This window comes from Oxyura jamaicensis, chromosome Z, assembly GCF_011077185.1.
Source record: "Oxyura jamaicensis isolate SHBP4307 breed ruddy duck chromosome Z, BPBGC_Ojam_1.0, whole genome shotgun sequence".
In the NCBI taxonomy this organism is placed as follows: domain Eukaryota; kingdom Metazoa; phylum Chordata; class Aves; order Anseriformes; family Anatidae; genus Oxyura; species Oxyura jamaicensis.
In genome coordinates, this window is record NC_048926.1 from 50,484,768 (window position 1) to 50,503,381 (window position 18,614).

Sequence of the window (18,614 nt, forward strand, 5' to 3'; positions counted from 1 at the left end):
TTTGTTTGGAATAGCAGCAATGGAGAGAGAGCAGAGAGAAGGGGGGCAATTTCTGTTGACAGCATGACTTTTGCTGATTCCAGAAAACATTTCTAGAAAAAGGTAAATGCTAAGTTTACAAATTTCTGCCTATTTCCACAACTTGCAACTACAAATGAGATGTACACAGCTGCTTTCCCTTCCAGCATGACTTCAGAGAATTGTGACAACCACTGAGCTTCCATACTCTAACAGAATCTTACAAGCAAAGCATTTTATTAAAATGACTTCCTCCTCTAGGTAATGCTGTTCTGTCAAATGAATATTGTATCAAACTGTCCAAACTGTCAGTGGATTCTGAGAGATTCCGTATTAAAAAGGGACCGTCAAGACTGCAATGGAAACCTTAACTACAGTTCCCGTAATTGCGCATCATCATCATTTACTATACCTTGCCTCCTGTTATTCCACTCAACAGTTTCTCAATTGCTGGCTGGCCTTCTCACTGACTTCATATCCCTTTATCTCACCACTAATGAACTGCTGGGATATATTTACTTAAATTTAAGATGATTAACTACTTTCAATAATCAGGTCATCTTCCCCTTTTATTTGACATACTGTCCACTGCATTAGTGCAAGACTGCAGCAATATGGTTAGCCTGATCACAGAATAAGTCCAGCTGAAAAACAGCTCCAAAAAACAAAATGCAAAAAATATTAATAGTTATTTCTCAGCCACATCAGCTTCCTGATCAGCTAGACCTACATTCAGACAAAGGGCAGTATTGGCACAACAAAGGAGGGAAGACTGCTTACAGAACTGCTGGAAGGAAGACGGGGAAATAAAGGATAAAAAAACAAACCACCACCCTGGATAAATTATGTCTTCTGTTCCATATTTAATGAAATAGAAATCTCAGGTCGCTATGTGACATAAAACGTACTTCAGTAAAACAAAAAACGCTGAATACCACAAAGTTTCTCCCTCCTAATAGTTTTCAAACTAATTGAAATGCAATGCTTTTACTTGAAGGCTCAATGCCCAGCAATACTTCAGACCTCATTAGACTGTTTTAAAATTTTAACTTTCCTATTGCTGCAACTTTGCCAAATTTCCTAAAAATAGTATAAATACTAGCAGAATAGAGAAGATGAAGAGGTCAAAGTCAGAAGAAAGCTTCAAAAGCCATGTAAATACCTCTGTCCTTTACCTCTTTGAGTCTGTCCACCTTTCAACTTGTTTTAATTTGAATGTGGTACTTTATGCAATACTGGTATTTAATCATGTGATCTAATAGGATTGATATTTAAAGTGTACTTTAAACTCCGTAACACGTAAGTGGAGATACAGTGGGAGAAAAAAAAAAGTATGGAACTCAGGGATTATAGACAAGTCCTCTTAATTGTTTTTATTTTATTCTCATCTTCCACAATTTGTATTAAAATTGTATTACTATGCTACTACATGAACTATAGTGGAATACAAATGCCAAATGAACCTCAGGACACAAAGAAAATAAGCCAGCCTTCAGAGTGAGTGATTCATTGGAAAATACACTTGAAAAAATCAGTACAATGCTGTGGCTTTGAATTAACATACCACATATTTAAATTCTTCACTCAGAGGGTGGTGAAGCACTGGAACAGGTTGCCCAGAGAAGCTGCCAATGCCCTATCCCTGGAAGTGTTCCAGGCTGGATGGGCCTCTGAGCAACCTGGTCTAGTGGGAGGTGTCCCTGCCCATGGCAGGGGGGTTGAAACTAGGTGACCTCTAAGGTCCCCTCCAACCCAAACCATTCTATGATATACAAACTTCAAGTGAATAAGTAGCATGCTATTACATTAACCTATTATTTACAAGTATTATGTAATTGTTTGTCACAAATACTTACTGATATATGGAACCATCCCAGGATCCAGTGTTGTGATCATGGACTCCACTGAATGTTTGGTTTTATCAAGAACAGACTTCACCATGGGATTCTCAGCTACACCCTAGATTTAAGCAGATAAGATTTCCTTATTTATCTTCTATCAGGATACCAAAGTGTTACAGTTAAAAAAAGAAACAAACAAAAAGGTCCCTTCAAATATTAAGCTGTTTTGTGTTTTTCTTAGCACATTTAGCCTTTTTAACGTTGCATCTCACTCCTCAGCACATATGCTACAGGAGATGCCTATCACTGCATGACTCATTAGTTAAATCATATACTTCAGGTATTGTCTTCACCATCCTCCTCTTCAATAATGCATTACTCAAATTCACTTAAAAAGAAACATCTCCATCAGTGATAGCATGCAACACACTTGATCTGGTCCTATTCTGGGACTGGAATCCATGAGCATTTAGTAAGGTTGTAGATTCCCAATGCTAACTATAAGCTCCATCAGAGTATACAGCTAGATTTAGACTGTGCTAACTTAAGCTGAAGAACTCTCTTTTCTAACCTTCATAAAGACAATAGGATCTATTTTTGTATTGTCCATTACTAAGAAATATTTCCAGGGCAACTGAGCTGAAAGTCCTCAATTTATAAATAGGTTCTAAACAATACCAGAAAAATGGTCTGTACTCCAGCCAAATCATAGGTGGAGTTGCTGACAGACTTCATAGCTGATTAAATACAAACACTGTCCTATGTCTTGCAAATAGTCTTAATGAACGTCTGTATCTCTTCACAAGTTTACTTAAATCCATGAAAGATTATAGGGTAAAAGAAGAAAGACAACAATGCTTAATTAGGAAGGGATAAAGCACTGTAAACTGTAACATTTATAACTTAAAAACTATAACACTTGTAACATTTCTTCAGTAGGCAGGCTGCTTTAAGTCTAACATAAAAATGCAAATGCTTACATTTTCTTCTCTTCCGCACAAGCATTATGCAGGGAAGCACTGTGTATGCACTTTTTTTGGCAAATGCTTGCTTAACATGTAACATGTAGTTCAGTGAACTGCAGAATCAGACAAGCTTTAATTATCTTAGAATAACTTCTGCTCAGCAAAGCTTCTTTTTCACAAATACAAATGCTTTCTACTTCTTTGTTGCAAACTTAAAGGAAAAAAAAGGCACGATCCTACTTCTACTGAGATAGCATAAATACTAATAAGGATTGTTTCACCCACATCTCACATTGAAATAGCTCACTGCTGAGTTCAGGTACTCTTCTCATCACCAGGGAGAAGCCTGACTACAGAATTTGGTAAAGAAAACAAAACAATTTCTAATGCTAGCATAATGAAGCTTTTTCAAGGCAGAGCCCATCGTAGCCACTTCTTTCCCAGGTGTACAACCCCAGACACTGTTCTGAATGGTAGCATCACTCAGTAATACTCAGTTCTCACTCATACACTCAATACATCACTCAGTTCTTGTGATTTCTCATGTATACACAGGATGCTGTCATGAGCAGGCCAGTAATATTCCTTCAATTCTCTCATAATTTGAGGTTTGTCTGCGTCAAGTGAAGAAGAAGTAAGAAAAGAAGTGAGGGAATGCTGTAAGATCCTCAGAAGTGTTACCAGTAGTAAGTTCCAGTTCTGGAGTCAAGCAGTACTTCTCCGATCACTTCCAGCTTGGTTGCCTAACTAATAACTAATACACATCTCCTGCAGGAATCAAGTTTCTGAAGAGCAAGAAACTGCTGCTTTTGCCTTTGCAGACTGCCTTATGGTTATTGGCCTATCGCAAAGCAGGGAGAAATAATCTACATTATTCTATCAATGCAAAACATGAAGTTATCACAACACTGTAAACCATAATGTAGTTAAATTTGGAGTTTCTACCAAGTAATTGCTAAGTCAACATAAATCCAAAAGATGGGGAATCTTCAACCTTGGAAGACTGCAAATACAAATCTCTTGAATACTTAGGTTTGATGTCCTCTTTGCTTAACCAGACAAATACTCTAGCCATGAGGTGCAATGGCTGCATTAGCATCTAACTTCGCTTCTGACACATGCAACCAATCTTGGAACATATCTGTAAGACTCTGGCCACCTTCGACAGATCAAGGGAACTGAAGCAGTCTCACTCAATTCCAGACCATCAACTTGTCCATCTTAGATTGTCACAATCTTGAGTATTAACTAACTTGAAGGGAATGTAGAAGTATAAAAATGTATCTTAAGAACACCTGAGAAAAAAGTAGTTCAGACTATATCCAGAATTGAAATAAGGGTAACTGCTGCAACTTCTATTTTAGTTCTTCATCAGAGAATCCAGGACACATTTCTACAGTAATTACCAGTTTGGCTCCTAGATTACAGCTCATCTTCAGAAAACAACGTCTGATGTATGCTGACAAACATCAAGAACTTGATGGCTTCATTGTAATAAATGATTCCTTATTCTCTGACCTAACAAGTCCTCAAAGAGAGGCCACTGAGCACATGGACCACACAGAACACTTAATATGTCAATAAAGATTTAGTTTTTATTATTGATGTCAGATAAATGTCAGATAGTGATTTTCTCCAAAAGTGGAAACAGGACACCTTTTGAACCTCCCTGGTATAAAGATAACAGTAATGGGGATGAGATTGGCTTTTCTGATTATTTGCAACTGCAAGCTCTAGTACTTTCAGAAGGGCTACAAAACCATGCCACAAGAAAAACGTTCTCCTCTGGAACATTACCATCTATTGCAAATACAAAAAGATGACTGAGAGAAGGACATTATTATTTAAGGGAAGAAAAAGCACGTATTTTCATAATCACGAGAAGAGAGAAGACATCTCTCCCTGAAAAGGGCAGCACAATGCTCTCTCTGTTCTCACTGTAGTGATGGAGGTTTAATCTGGCTCTTCAAAGCTGTATCAACATCAAGATGTATATTCCTTGCTGGCAGAGTTTGCCATGTCACAACTTTTTCTCCCAGCTTTTCACATTCAAAAGAGCTTGAAAGTAACTCCAAGACTCTACATTCCCATCAGGACATTAGTCCTCTCGATCTTTCCTTCAGGTTTGGCATAAACCAGCAAAGAAGATGTTGCTGCTCTTGAGGGTGGGGTTCAGCATTTATTAACAGTCCATGGATTTTGCCACAATCTACACAAAGCTACTTATACATAGCATTTTCCAAAGCTTCAAAAAGGTTTCAGACTAATAAATTCTACTTGTGGATGTTGCTGGCAGGACTTGCATCCCAAAGAACCCAAATTCACTTCATTAGGAAATTATAAAAAAAAAAAAAAAAAAAAAATCTGTTGAGGTAAATCACACTATCTTTTTTCTGTATCCAATTGCTGTGAAGTACAAAGCAGCTTTCAGGTCTTAAAGATGTTCTAAAACGTCACCTGATTTAAGAATGGGTGACAGAAGCTGTTAAGCACGAAAGCCTTCCTGTCACAAAAACTAAAATTAGCCTAGAACACCTGCATTTGTGTAGTCCTTCCTCTTCTATGCAGAGGAAGATAAAAAGCATTAGCTTCAACAAACATCACTTCTAAAAATGGCCACCTTTCATGAGACCTGAAGAAAGACAGGATTCATATTCACAAGCATTAAAAAAACTTAGGTATGGCCTACTGCAGTCAGTAAGAAGTCCTAACTTCTTGCGAAAGGTAACAAGAGAAAAAAAAAAAAAACTTACCTTTATAAACCCCCACAGTCCTCCAGCAGGTGCTCCACCCTGAGTAGTAGACACTCTGGGGTCTTCATGCTCCTCAGGAAAAGTGATTGCAGAACCACTTCCAGTTCCAGAAGCCAAAGGGGCTGAGAAAGATGCTTGTTGAGTAATAGGATCTGCCAAAACACCTTGTAAAAGGGAGAAATAATGCACAAGTGTTCATTTATTCTACTGCATTTAATTTGTTATACTGTAGCAACATGCATTGTTTAACAGGAAAATGAGCAGGAAGAATTTAAGAATACTGGGCTGTTTTGCTTCATTTCTTTATGGCCCCAGAACAATTCTGCTTGTTAAAGGTTAGAAGATATAACTACTGTAAATGAGTTCAACAATGTCTACTAATAGAACTGAGACTGCCTGTACATTATGTATAAAATTAAACATTTTTTTTTACTAGAGGTTGGTTCAATAGTGGTGCTTTTTATTGTATTCAAATTTTCGTAAGCCCTCGCTTGAGGAAAAAGAGGAATGGGTGTTGCTCTCTGAATAAAAAGATAGGAATGTTCTCGTACATAATAAAAAGAGAGGCAGGAAAATTTCTAACCCTGAGTGCTGGAAATTAGTAGCAATAGAAAAAAGAGCAAGCAAATGAAAAGCTTTACATAATTTTAAGAAAAAAAAAAAAAAAAAAAAAACAATAGAAAATTTTAGCTTGAGCCTTTGCCCCATTACTCAGGTCTATTTTAACAGATTTTCCAACACAGGCCTTAATCAAGAGTTATTTTTATCTTACATTGCCCAACAGATAGGTCTTTTTTAAACATTTTTCCTAATACAGAACACTCAAAAGAGATATCACCAGTAACAGTAAAAGCCTGGCCCAATTGCAAGTAAACAGCCAAGTTTCCATTCCACTAGCAGAAAATGACATCAGTAGAGCAAGCAACTACATAAACTGCTTGCATGGAAGGCATGTATTTTTAGCTGTCCTAATGCAATTTAGTGACTTGAAACAAGAAAATAGAAGCCGGTGTCATGGGATGAGCAGTTCATTACAGATTAAAAAATAATACTAAAATATGAGATAACAGCCTGCAGTGTCATACCATACTGTGGAAATATCATGTCTGCACTTGACTCTCTGTCCTAAAGAAAAGATATGTCTCCACATTCAGTCTGATTCTTCTGCCCAAGTTAGCAAAACCCACATCTCTCATGGATTTTTTTTTTTGCAAGCCTGGATTTTAGTAGACCTCCATGAACGGGGACTCTGTTCTAGACCATGACTGTATTTTAAAGGCTACTCTCCGTTCTTCTAAGTGCAGCTACATTAATTAAGTGTACCTGAAATAGTAAGAACTCAAACTTGCAGAACTCTGGCAGAGCAAGGAATAAAGAAGACCACCACCCAGGAGGTCAACAACCTCCACGTCTCACAAACATGAAAGCATACAAAAAAAAAAAAAAAAACAAAAAAAAAAAAAGATACCTGTGACCGGAGGTGCAGAAAATGACGGCATCAGTGGGCTCTGTGGAGCTCGACCTGCATGACCTCTGGTAATGTCATAGGTTGAAGACATGGAAAATCCTGAAATAGGTGGACCAGTGGGAGGTGCAGAAAGACCAGGGCCAGCTGTAGAGCTCAATGGAGGAGGTGTAGAGAACTGGGACAGGGAGGTACTAAAAGCTGAAGGGGCAATAGGAGGTGGGGCAGGAGTTAAAGGTGGTGCAATAGTAGAAACTGCTGCAGAAGGTACAAATGGAAGAGAAGCGGAAGTCATCAATGGAGGCGGAAGTGGAGACACTGCAGCTGGCATGGGTGGTGAGTATGCTGGAGATGATGACATGCTTGGTGTAGCAAGGGGACTGGACAAAGCTAGGAGAGAGAAAAAAAATGTATTTTAGCAATATCAAGCCTTAACCTCAGAAATTCAGTTACAGAGTTGGTCAGATAATTTTAAAAGCAAGTTCTGAACAAGTCTGCTTTTTTCCCTTGAAAGGGAATGTTAGTTTTCCTGAAGTTTGCACACAACATTGATTCCACTCATTTTTTTGTGACAGTATCATGTAATCCATGTCCCTTTTTCTTGCATTACCCTATTTGCCTTAAGCTAGAAAAGAGAAAGATGAGTCAACATTTGTCTACCGAATGAATAGCTGCTGAAGGCTGCTGCAGAAATTTCTAGCTAGCACTGTTCTTCCTAAGTGAATGCTTAATCAACAGGAGTTATGGTGATGCAGGAAGTGTCCATCTTCAAGAAAAATCAAATGTATACTCAAATTAGATATGGGGGGTAGGGTAGTTACTTCAGAGGTGTCAATCTGCAAGGTATGCTGAGCACCAGGCATTCCTTGGTATCTAGCCTCATAAACCCTATGCTTTCTCTGTTTCAGTCTGGCCCCACCTGATCCTTGGATAAGCCAGTTTTGCTCACTAAATCAAGGATAGCCAGAAAATTAAGTTAGAAAAACAAAACCAAACATTTTTGATAGCAATAAACTGTTGGATCAGCTCAAGCAATTCATGCACCTCAGCCTAAACATGATCAACAGTCAAATACGTTGAATTATACTAAAGCACTGATCTTATATACCTCTCTCAGTAAAAAAAAATAAAAATTGAGCAAGCGTCATCCAATACATGCATGTTTCTTTATTTAAAAATTACTTTCTCGTAGCACTGTACCATCATATCATGTACATTAGAAAACAAACAAAATTAAAAATTTTAAAAGGATGAGATAAAAATGAATGACATTTTTAAAACATTTTTAGTAGTAGCACAAACATTTTTCTGCTCTCCCTAAAACTTTTTATTATTAATATATTATAAATAACTGTTAGAATCACGTAATAGTTTGGGTTGGAAGGAACCTTAAAGACTATCTTGTTTCAACCCACCTGCCATAAAGCAGGGAAACCTTCCATTAAGTAAGGATGCTCAAAGCCCCATCCAGCCTGGCCTTGAACGCTTCCTGGGACGGGGCATCCACTTCTCTGCGCAACCTGTGCCAGTGTCTCACCACCCTCAGTAAAGAATTTCTTCATCTCTAATCTAAATCTACCCTATTTTAGTTTAAAGCCTTTAATGCTTTACTTTTTACTACGCTCTTTGGTAAAGAGACCTTCCCCAGCTTTCAGTGGGCCTCCTTTAGGCACTGGAAGGCAGCTACGAGATGTCTCCAGAGCCTTCCCTTCACTAGGTTAAGCAACCCCACCTTTCTAATACCATCTTTTTAAGTGAGATGCTCCAGCTCTCTGCCCATCTTTGATCCTCCTCTCAAGTCCAAGTATTAATATAGTATATAATTCTATTTTTAATACTTTATTATTTTTCTTTAGTGTGAGAAGTGTGATTGAGTAAGCCTCATTATTTTCTGAGGTCTTGGTCTAACACTGCGATATAGTGATTAAAAGGTTTGGTTCTATGCTCCATTTAATCTGACACTTGCATTTAGCACCTGTCATGGCTGAAAAAACACCTCACAAATATCCAGGTAGATGGTAGATGTAGATCCAAGTGGAGGATGTGTATCATTCACTGTTCTTTCTAAATCATGATTCTTCTTTTCAATTCCATCCATTAATTAATGTTTCTTTTTCTTGAAATTCAGATAGTAAATTCATTTAAGCTAATCAGAAAATCAGAATGCAAACACTGCACTTCCGTATTTTTAACAAGTCAGTTCAAAATCCACAGAAACTCTTTCTGTTTAAGATATTTAAACAAGTTCGGAACTTCTCTATCCAAATTTATGTGTACAGATACAAGAGTTTTCACAGGTACATACTTGTAATTACTTTTCAGCATCACATAATAATGGAAACATTCCCAAACAGCTATTTTCGAAATGCTCTTTCCGTGACATGAGTTTCTAACAAAAAGCATACTTTCTCATTGCTTGCTAAAACTCCTCCTTTACCTCTATGGGATACATTACTTTTTTTCGATTAGTTTTTGAAAGTATCTGCTAGGTAACACAATGCTGATACTGTCATTATAGAAAAGGTTAGAAATTTTGGAAAAGTTGTATTTTCATAGCAGAAAAAACATGCAACTCATCTTTAAGCTCAGTAACTCTTTTAAGCACTTTGCCACAAGATAACCAGCAAACCCTTCTATCACGCAAAAAATGTCGCTGGTCAACCCTCATCTCACTGCAAATTATTGTAAAGATTATGCTATTTAAAGGCTGTTTTTATAACATGAACCACATCAATAACATCCTGTAGCACTTTGCACTTCTGGCTCCAATTACTTTGCTGCAATAGCTTGACATGAACAATGCAGTGAATAGATTTCACATTTGGCAATACCTCTGTAACCTTACACTGGCATCTGTTTTTTAATTCCAGCCAAAGCAGCCAGCCATTCTATCAATGGTTACTCTTACGCAGCTGTCCCATAAAACTGTGTTTTTACTAAAGAGGTAAATTACTGTTGAGCATGTATCTTCTACGGCACATCTCTCCTTTAGTGGTTCACAATGAAATAGCTCTTGTATGTCATTATTAAAACAGAATCTAGAAAATACCACAAGCTGAGACATGCTAGGAACAACCGTACTTTCAGCCAAGTGTATAGCAAACCTCCCACACTGCATAGGTTGTTTCTTCAAATCTTCAGCAATGTTTTCTATACATCTTCCAACAGTATTTGCTGACAATGTGCTGTCACCGTATTGTTTTCTAAGAATTATTTCAGCCATTTTTACCATCACAGGAAGAACATGTATTTCCCCAGTGGTACATAGCTTTTTGTCTTTCACTGTTAAAAAAAGAAGCCGCTAAAGAGGCTTCTAAAATTTTAGTATTAACCGTAGTGAAATTTTGTAAAGTACTGTACTGAGTACCATACGACTTCAAATGTTGCCAAAAGAAATTGTAAAGTTTAGTCTTCGTGTTCTGGATGCTTAGCTTCTAAATGTCTTGCTAATTATAACGGCTTCATACTATCACTAGCTAATATCAAAAGGCACAGTACAAACTCAGGGTAAGGTTCATCCCTAACATTGGTGGTTACAAAACCATATTCCAAACAAGCTTGAAAATTCTGAAACTCTTTTGGCCAACTTCTTGTCTGATCTGATTAGATTGTCATTGTTTTTACCTCACAATGTGGCTGACGAAGAGTTCTTACAATGTGCCGAAGCGTCACCTCTGTCATTTCCTTGCTGCCTGTGTTCACATTGTTAGCATTATCTTCAATCTGTGGCATCTTTCTAATGGAATCTTTCTAAAACACTTGCCCATTTTCTGAGGGTTAGTTTAGTTAAACTAGGTAATATAATCCACAATTCCACTAAACCAGACGCACAATGTTGCAATTTTCTGAAAGCAAGATAACAAGTGAGGCTGCGACTGTCAACCCCTCTGTGTTATGGAACACCCACTCTTCTGTAAGGACGCCTCATATACCATACACAACTTGACTGTCTGACATACGGGATTATTCACTCAGGTTGGTGGGTGTCAAGGCATTAATTAAATACTCAAAGAGCTTAATTGCTTTATTTTTTAGATAAAAATAAATGTCAATAGAAGTTTTAATGTTTCCTTCTCACACCCCAGTGAATTGTCTTGCGCACCTTGTGAGGTAAGCACACGGCACTTTGGAGACCGCTGCACAAAATACCAGATGTGTCAGAAAAACGAAATATTTAGTATTCAGCATATGGTATTCAGATCCTTTAAAAAAATAGATAAAGTGCACATATAGGTTTGACTTCTACCCACAGTACTAAAAAAGAGATTACTTTTCAGGTTTATTACTGTAACTCCCTTCTGTGCTGATCTTCTAACTGCGCGTTGTAGCATAAGGTACTATTTCTTAATAGTTGACCACATCCTTAAAAAACACAAGTGTACCCACTTAACTTTATAAAAAAAGTTTCAAGGATAATAAAAAAAAGTTTAAAATATTCAGTGTCAAATGTGCATCAGATAAGCACACTTTCATGATTAAGAAACAATTTTAATCCTTCAAATTAGTTTGGAAAAGAGCACCGTAATTATGCTGACTGCAACATTTTTGGATGAATGGCTGCGCTTCAAAACACATGAATAAATGTGACCAAGTTGCAAAGTAAGTTTCGGTACCTAATGAGACAGGTGTAGCAGAGGCAGCAGTAGCCCCCACTGTGCTTGGTGGGGGTGTGCCAGGTGGAGTTGTCTCTATTCCACTCTCTTCCATCATTTTCTTTCAGCTACGAAAACCTGTGAGAAAAAAATAAAAAGCATGCTTTCAGCAACAAAAGACTTTAAATTAAAATGTGAGGGCCACAACACAGTGATTTATGTTACCCAACAGAGTGGAGAAATCTCAATTCTACGAAAAAAGGAAAAAATTGTCTGCTCTCAAGTACATAATTATCTAGTATGTCTGATTTCTCCGACACCTTACCCTTATTTTTAGCACTGTAATAATGTCAGACACCAAGCATCTTTCTAAAAATCTTACGGTGCACGCCCACTTACTGTGTCTAATACATACTAATGGTATTTAGATGAGTAATACTACAGAAGTAGTTACCCATCTCAACCCCCTCATCCCACTGTAAGAAAAACTTATCTACCAGGCGGTATTTTGCTGCATTCAGTGGTAGCAGTTCAAAGACCTGTTATTTTCAGAGCCACGGCTGGATAGGATGCAAAACATGACTGGGGCAAGGCAGAGGACCAAAGCCTCCCCCTGCTGGCAGCAGAGAGCCAGGACTAAACAAGAAGCTGTAACCACCTCAGCCCTAGGAATTTATGCAGGTGCTGCTGAGCAACACACCTGGGGCTAAAGCACCTGGCTGAATGCTAGGAACAACATCAGCATGGCAGGGAACCAGCCCAGAAGCTCCTGACTCTGTGACCTAAGCTCTAACCAGCAGTTTGCCTGCCTTAGGGAAGTACTTTGGGTCAGCTGAATTAACCCCCAGAAAAGCTAAATGAAACCAGCCAGGATTTAATTCAAATATGGCTAAAATTACATGGAGATCAATTAACATGAAAAGTTATGAACAGTACACTGAATAAAACTTCCTGTACAGCCAATTCCTGTAAAACCCATGTATTGTATTACGCTGGTAACAATTTCAGAAACAAAGACAAATGACTAATTTAGCTTTTATTTTGAAGGCCAAGTTATGCTATCATTATCTTGTAACACTTTTGAGTAAACCTTCAAAATATACCACTACTGAAAAAGTAAAGCTATGCATTCATTTAAAAGTTTAAAATTAATGTATAAAGCTGTAGGACAAGAAAAGGAGAGGTTTAAAAATAAAAAATAAAAATCAAGACTCAAGAACACCTGGAGAATTTTTGTTCTTCAGTGCAGAGGCAGCAAACAAAAAGCCCTGCTTGCTCCCAGGCCTGGTAAGCTACAGAGCAAGGATTTGTATCACTCCCTGAAGTAACATTTCTTAAGGAAATTTTAATAAAATAAAAATCCTACATAATCAAACATATGAAAAACAGACACTCAAACATTTTCCACCATATCCATTACGTCAGCAGCTACTGAGGACTGCCAGATTATCCCCTTAACAGTTTATAGAGGAAAAGGCGTAGATAACATGTTGAGTAACAATACCCACATGTATATAAAAGTAATTCCACTTGCAAAAATACATTTCTTCCTCTCTCTCAAATAAGAGAGAAAAAAAACAATACCCTCACTGCCCCACTGTTGTTTTAAATGCACAGAGAAAACTAGGTTTATTTTTTTTCCTCCATGTTAGCTCTTATAAAAACTGAAAAATCCCAAAGATAGGATGTAAGTTTTAGTCCTCCCAGGCTTGTATCTCCAAAAGCAACTAAAGCATCAAAATCGTACGGGAGGAGAAATTCCAGACCCTCTGCCAAACCACTATGCTTTGCATAAATGGTTCAATATTAAATCAGCCTAGCCTCAGAAAGCCATTAAGCATGGTATATAATATACAGACAGCACTCTTCATGAAAACTCTTATGATGGAAAAACTTCAGTTTCTGGGGACCTCTTTAATCCATTTAAAAGCTTCGCTTTAGGCAGGATGGATGGGTCAGTAACTGCCTGGTGGGGACCAGACCGTCCTTACAGTTAGCACATCCATTTCACCGCCCCTTAGAAAGGAACTGCACAGAGTCTTCCGTTAAACTTCAGTACACAGAGGAATTTGCAATGATAAGATTTCTGTCTCTTAATCAGGTTACGTGAGTTTACATTCCATCCGTAAAAGCATTTCTAAGTCATCCTTCTTCCAATTATACACTGCAAAGCCAGAAAGAATTTTCCATTGTGCAGCTAAAGTAATCACTGACCCAAACCTCCTAGAAACATCTTATGTTATCGAGGCTCTGCTGATCTGCTGCTTGAATGCAGCTGATACCAAAATTAAATACCATGGCCATGCAGAGTGACTGGAAAAGTTCCACAGGGCCACTTCTCAAGAACTCCGCAGAGAACATTTTTCAAAGCCTGACAGACATTGGAGATGCAGGAAGGGGGAGGGGAGGTGGGGCCAAAATAAGATGCTGACGAAAAAAAGAAACCTGAACTGACATCTGGAAAACTAGGGATAAGCAGTAATGTAAATAGACTCTGTAGTTGCTTTTCTCTGATGCCTTTAAAATAACGGAACTGCTACAGCACCCCCAAGCTTGCAGCAAAAATTGCAAGTCTGTTCCTGAAGTAGGATGATTAAAAGAAAAAAAAAAAGGGGGGGGGGGGGGGGGGGGGGTTCAAAATTTGAGACTAAAAAAAAATAATAATAATAAAAAAATCAGTGGTTTCACGTTTTCTCCTCTCACTGGGGAGATTCTGCAGGACAGCCAACCATCTGCCAAGCCAGCCTGGCCAAAGACAGAAGCTCAAGAGGGGAAGGAACCCTGCCAGTGGTGGGGTTTGTTCCTGTTGCCCCGGGCTCCACAGCTCTGGGTGTGCACCACCAGGCAACATCCCCTGTAGGCTGGATGCCTTCCTAGTGGTACCCCGTCACAAGTATACTGCTCTGTATACCTTCTGCCTGCCTCAAGTTGTATCCCCTGACCCTACCTAACACATACCGTACTCCTTCATATATTGTCCACTATAATCTATTAGGATTTTTGCCAATATCTGGAGAAAAGACAGCTTCTCCCCACTTCTGGGTGGAAAGGCAGAAATTTCTTTATTCCTTCACATGACACACAGCCAGGGCAGCCTGTAATATTTTCCTCCCCCTCTCAATTCATTACTTTCACTCTTTTCTTTTTCCATCTACCCAGTCCCCTGCCTTTTATCTCACATATGTCTTCATGTTTTCTATGAGCTCCTACTCCCTGACACCCCCCTGCCCCAAGACACTACTTTGCACCCAAGCAGCTCTGAGGGGGAAACAGACCGTGCTCTGACTGTGAATAACACAAGACTGAGAAATGTCACACGACAGTCAAGTTCATTGTGAAGTCCTGACCTGGCAGCCTGCACAAATAACAGCTTTCTAAAACACTAAATTCTCAACATAAGCCAGTCATAGTTTGCATGTGCTGCATGGATAAACATAAGGAAAAAAATAAAAAGGTTTAAGAGAAAAATAAGAGATAAGAGAAAAGGGAATGTGCAAAAGGAAAGGAAAAATACAATAGATGTTAATTGGAAGTTAATAGCTCATCATGTCAAAAGAGTCCAGCGTTATATATAATTAAAACTAATTCTGCAGCAGGTATGGGTTAGCACTTGAATCTCAATGGCATGTCTCAACACAGTATACATGAGAAATCGGGAAGCAAGCAGTAGATGAGAAATGTGGAAGAACAGAAAAAAAATAAAAGGAATCCACAAACTTCAAAAATAAAGTCCTCAAAGTTTCCAATGAGGATTTCCAACTTCCCTCAGAGAAGCTGCAGGGCTGCAGTTCCCCAGTAAATCCTACAAATCCTTAATTATTGCTCGAAATGGCCTGTCTTTTAGTGATTTCTAAAAAAGAAAAAGAAAAATGTTTAAATCATTATTTATACTACAAGCCAAAACCAATTTACAACCAGTAGGCCCTGAAAACTAAGCTTCATTTCTTAAGAATGTAAGTCTTTAAAAAAAGCGGAAAATTTCACTGTAGCTTTCTACATAGACAGTTTTTATTGCATCTAGCTTTCGACAAAATATTGCTCATCATAGCCAGCCATGCTGCAAATCTGCAAGCCAGTCTGTTTAGCCAAAAATAAATGCTAATGTGCATCTTACGACATTCTTCACTTCTCTCCTCTCCTCTCTCGCTGCTTTATGGTCAGCAAATACAGCCATGCAATGTAACACGAATAGATGGAAAAATGGCTTCAAAAATTAATTTAAATACACAGACTTTCATATTCCTTCCTGCAAACTGGAACACTGTGTATTACTAAGCTGAAGAGACAAAGGAGAAACTCTGAGACAAGCAAACCAGAGTACGCACAATTAGGCGAAAATTACAGCAGTACTGCCATCTACTGATTTTTGACCAGAAGTTGGTATCACAAGTTTGATAATCACACCACATTTAATTGGAAGAAAACCTTTACTTATGCTTATGCAAAAGAAGTGATACAGAAAAGAAAAAAAAAAAAAAAAAAGAGAAAAAAACAACCCTCCCATATTCCCAGTGACCAGCCATCCTTAAAATAAACTCATTTAAGGAAAAGCATTACTTCTGTTAGGCTTCCATCCTTTTTTGGTTGGTTGGTTTAAAAGAAATCTTTACCAGTATCAATAGGATGCATTAGGAGAGACGTTTAATCCTTGCATTACAGAGAGAAAGGGTGCCAGATCCGCCAGGTCTGTCCTTAGCTGACTGGTAACTGTGTTTTACTGATTCTCACCAGATGAATCTCAGCCATTAACCTAATTCCCAACTGCAAGGCCTGTGTATGCTGGCGGAAAAACAGGCTAAAGCTCTGACTGAAAATTTTAACAGAGCTGATGTTAAAAGCAGGAACTACATCATTCGATTTAGAGACTAAAAGGCTGAGCAGGGAAATTAATCATCTTTTGACTTAAGTTTAATAGGAAGTGATTACATTTGCTTTAATATTTCAGCAATAATCTTAATGACATAACCATACTTCAAAAGCATTCTTCAGGTTATTACTCTAATATACAGAAATTGACAGTTAATGATAAAATTACCTACAAATGGAGATTAGCAAATTTCACATGGATAAAAACACATTATCCAGAAATCAGTCATACTTTAGAATTTATCCTAAAGTCTTATAGCTCTTTAAGTCATCCTTAATTAACCCCTTCTTGTATTTCAGTAGATACTCCTGCTAATAAAAATCACACAATGTACTCAAGAGCTCTAAGGGGCAAAACTGTTCTCCAAGCAGAGCCTAAAATGAAGAAAGTACAGCTGGAATATTGAATTCAAATGCTATTGAACTTCTCATCTTTAACTCATAATAGGTATAACTATTTTACATAAAAGCGTGAAACACACTGTGTGTGGTTACTCACACTAGTAATGGCTAAACACGAGTTGACAGCTTTCCAGAACAAGCAGTAGTCATTTATTTATTTATCTGAACAAATCAACTGTTTGGAGCCACACACCCAAAGCAAACACCACTTCAAATAAAATGGTACATCCTAGGTTGCATTAACTGAGTCACAGGCACACCGTTGAAGAGGACAGAAACCCAAGGGGAAAAAAAGACCAAGAACTCAAAGATTCAAAGTATTAGAAGAGACTGACTGGCCAAGGAGAAAGCAATAAAGAAAATGACAAAGATGAATGACATCCTACTAAAGATGCAGTTGATGCTGGTTGAAAGACAATGTACTGGCAACACAAGAAGTTAAGTTTCATCTGAAATATTCCTTACACTCGTCTATTCTACTTTAGAGAAGGATAGAGAGCCAGGGATAAAACTTCCTTCAGAATCTGCAGACAGCTCCTAGAGGGCATACAAAGCCTCACTGAAGCCAAAGAAGGGCATACAGGGATCACCATTTTAATCACCTGGTTTTAATCACCTGGTGTCCTAAAGTCCAAAGCTCTAAAGAGAGGCAAGCAAGGGGAAAAAAAATAAAAGAAAGGTCTAAACCCTCCTGTAGCCATTTTATATTCACAGCATAGGTAATGGCAACTAAAACACCCACACATCAACGTTTCACTTAAAACAAAGGTCTTCACCGATCACCAATCAGAATCCAGCGTGCCTCAGACCTATCACATCACCAAGGCGGAACAAAATGCCAGGCATGCCAGCAGTGGTTGTCCCTAACTTGAGACTGCTGCAGACAGGGATATCATGGTTCGTATGTAACACTTAGAAAATATATATATATAGGAGGCTCCACTTTAAGCAATATAAAAATCGGTCGTTTTCACTCTTCCGAAAACTTTCTAATCTTTTGAAAATTATTCTGTCTCCCGGATTGTCACCACCACTGCCAGCCCTCTGGATTTGTTCCAGACCACATGCACTCTGACCATCCAGCTTTTATTTTTAAATATCGCCAACGCCTGTGCAACTCCGAGGACCTCTGGTCATTGCTGACAACGCGTAAAGACGTACCAGTTTGGGACGGGATGCTGTATCTGACTACGCTACACCATTAAAAGCGGTAAGCCCGCACATCCCACCAACTTGCAGCTACTGCCACACCGCACGAGGCGATCTAACAGCTCCTGCACTTCCAGGGTGGTGTTAGTTTTCCAAAAAGAAATACCTCTTCCATGTGACACAGAATCTACATCATATAAATCAAGGGTAAGCCCACTTACCCGTGCCCCCGGTGCCTCCAGCAACCCCGCGGCACCTCCTGCGGCCAGCCCCGCGCACACCACGGGGAGATGCCCGCGCCCGGTCCCACCACGGCAGGCCGAAGCCACGCAGCCCTACCCGCACCGGCACGCCCAGCCCCGGCCAGCCACGAACGCACCCGGGGGTGCCCTCAGCAGCCCCGAGTCCTGCCGCCCCCCCAGCCCCAGCCCCGTCCCGCCCGCCCCGCCGCCCCCGGCCCTACCGCCGCAGCCGGCACCGGCGATCGCGGGGCAGCGACGGCAGCGGCGCGACCCCGCCGCCCGGCCCGGCCCTGCCCAGCCCAGCCCTCCGGCCACTCCCTC

The 18,614-nt window shown here is 39.1% G+C and overlaps 1 protein-coding gene across 2 annotated transcripts in view; it reads right to left on the minus strand.

Moving 5' to 3' along the window:
- Positions 1 to 18,607, minus strand: part of PRRC1 (proline rich coiled-coil 1) — a 31,131-nt gene extending 12,524 nt beyond the window's left edge. Inside the window, exons 1-5 of one of the 2 annotated variants that reach the window (XM_035309939.1) lie at positions 18,515 to 18,607; positions 11,656 to 11,772; positions 7,046 to 7,432; positions 5,578 to 5,741; positions 1,875 to 1,977 (exon numbers count right to left, since the gene is read on the minus strand). In XM_035309939.1, coding sequence (XP_035165830.1) covers positions 1,875 to 1,977; positions 5,578 to 5,741; positions 7,046 to 7,432; positions 11,656 to 11,752 — 751 coding nt within the window. In that variant the 5' untranslated portion in view covers positions 11,753 to 11,772; positions 18,515 to 18,607. Of the gene's footprint in view, positions 1 to 1,874; positions 1,978 to 5,577; positions 5,742 to 7,045; positions 7,433 to 11,655; positions 11,773 to 17,325; positions 17,406 to 18,514 lie in introns of those variants that run through there. The other variant, XM_035309940.1, reaches the window with a different exon arrangement.
- Positions 18,608 to 18,614: the final 7 nt, after the last annotated feature.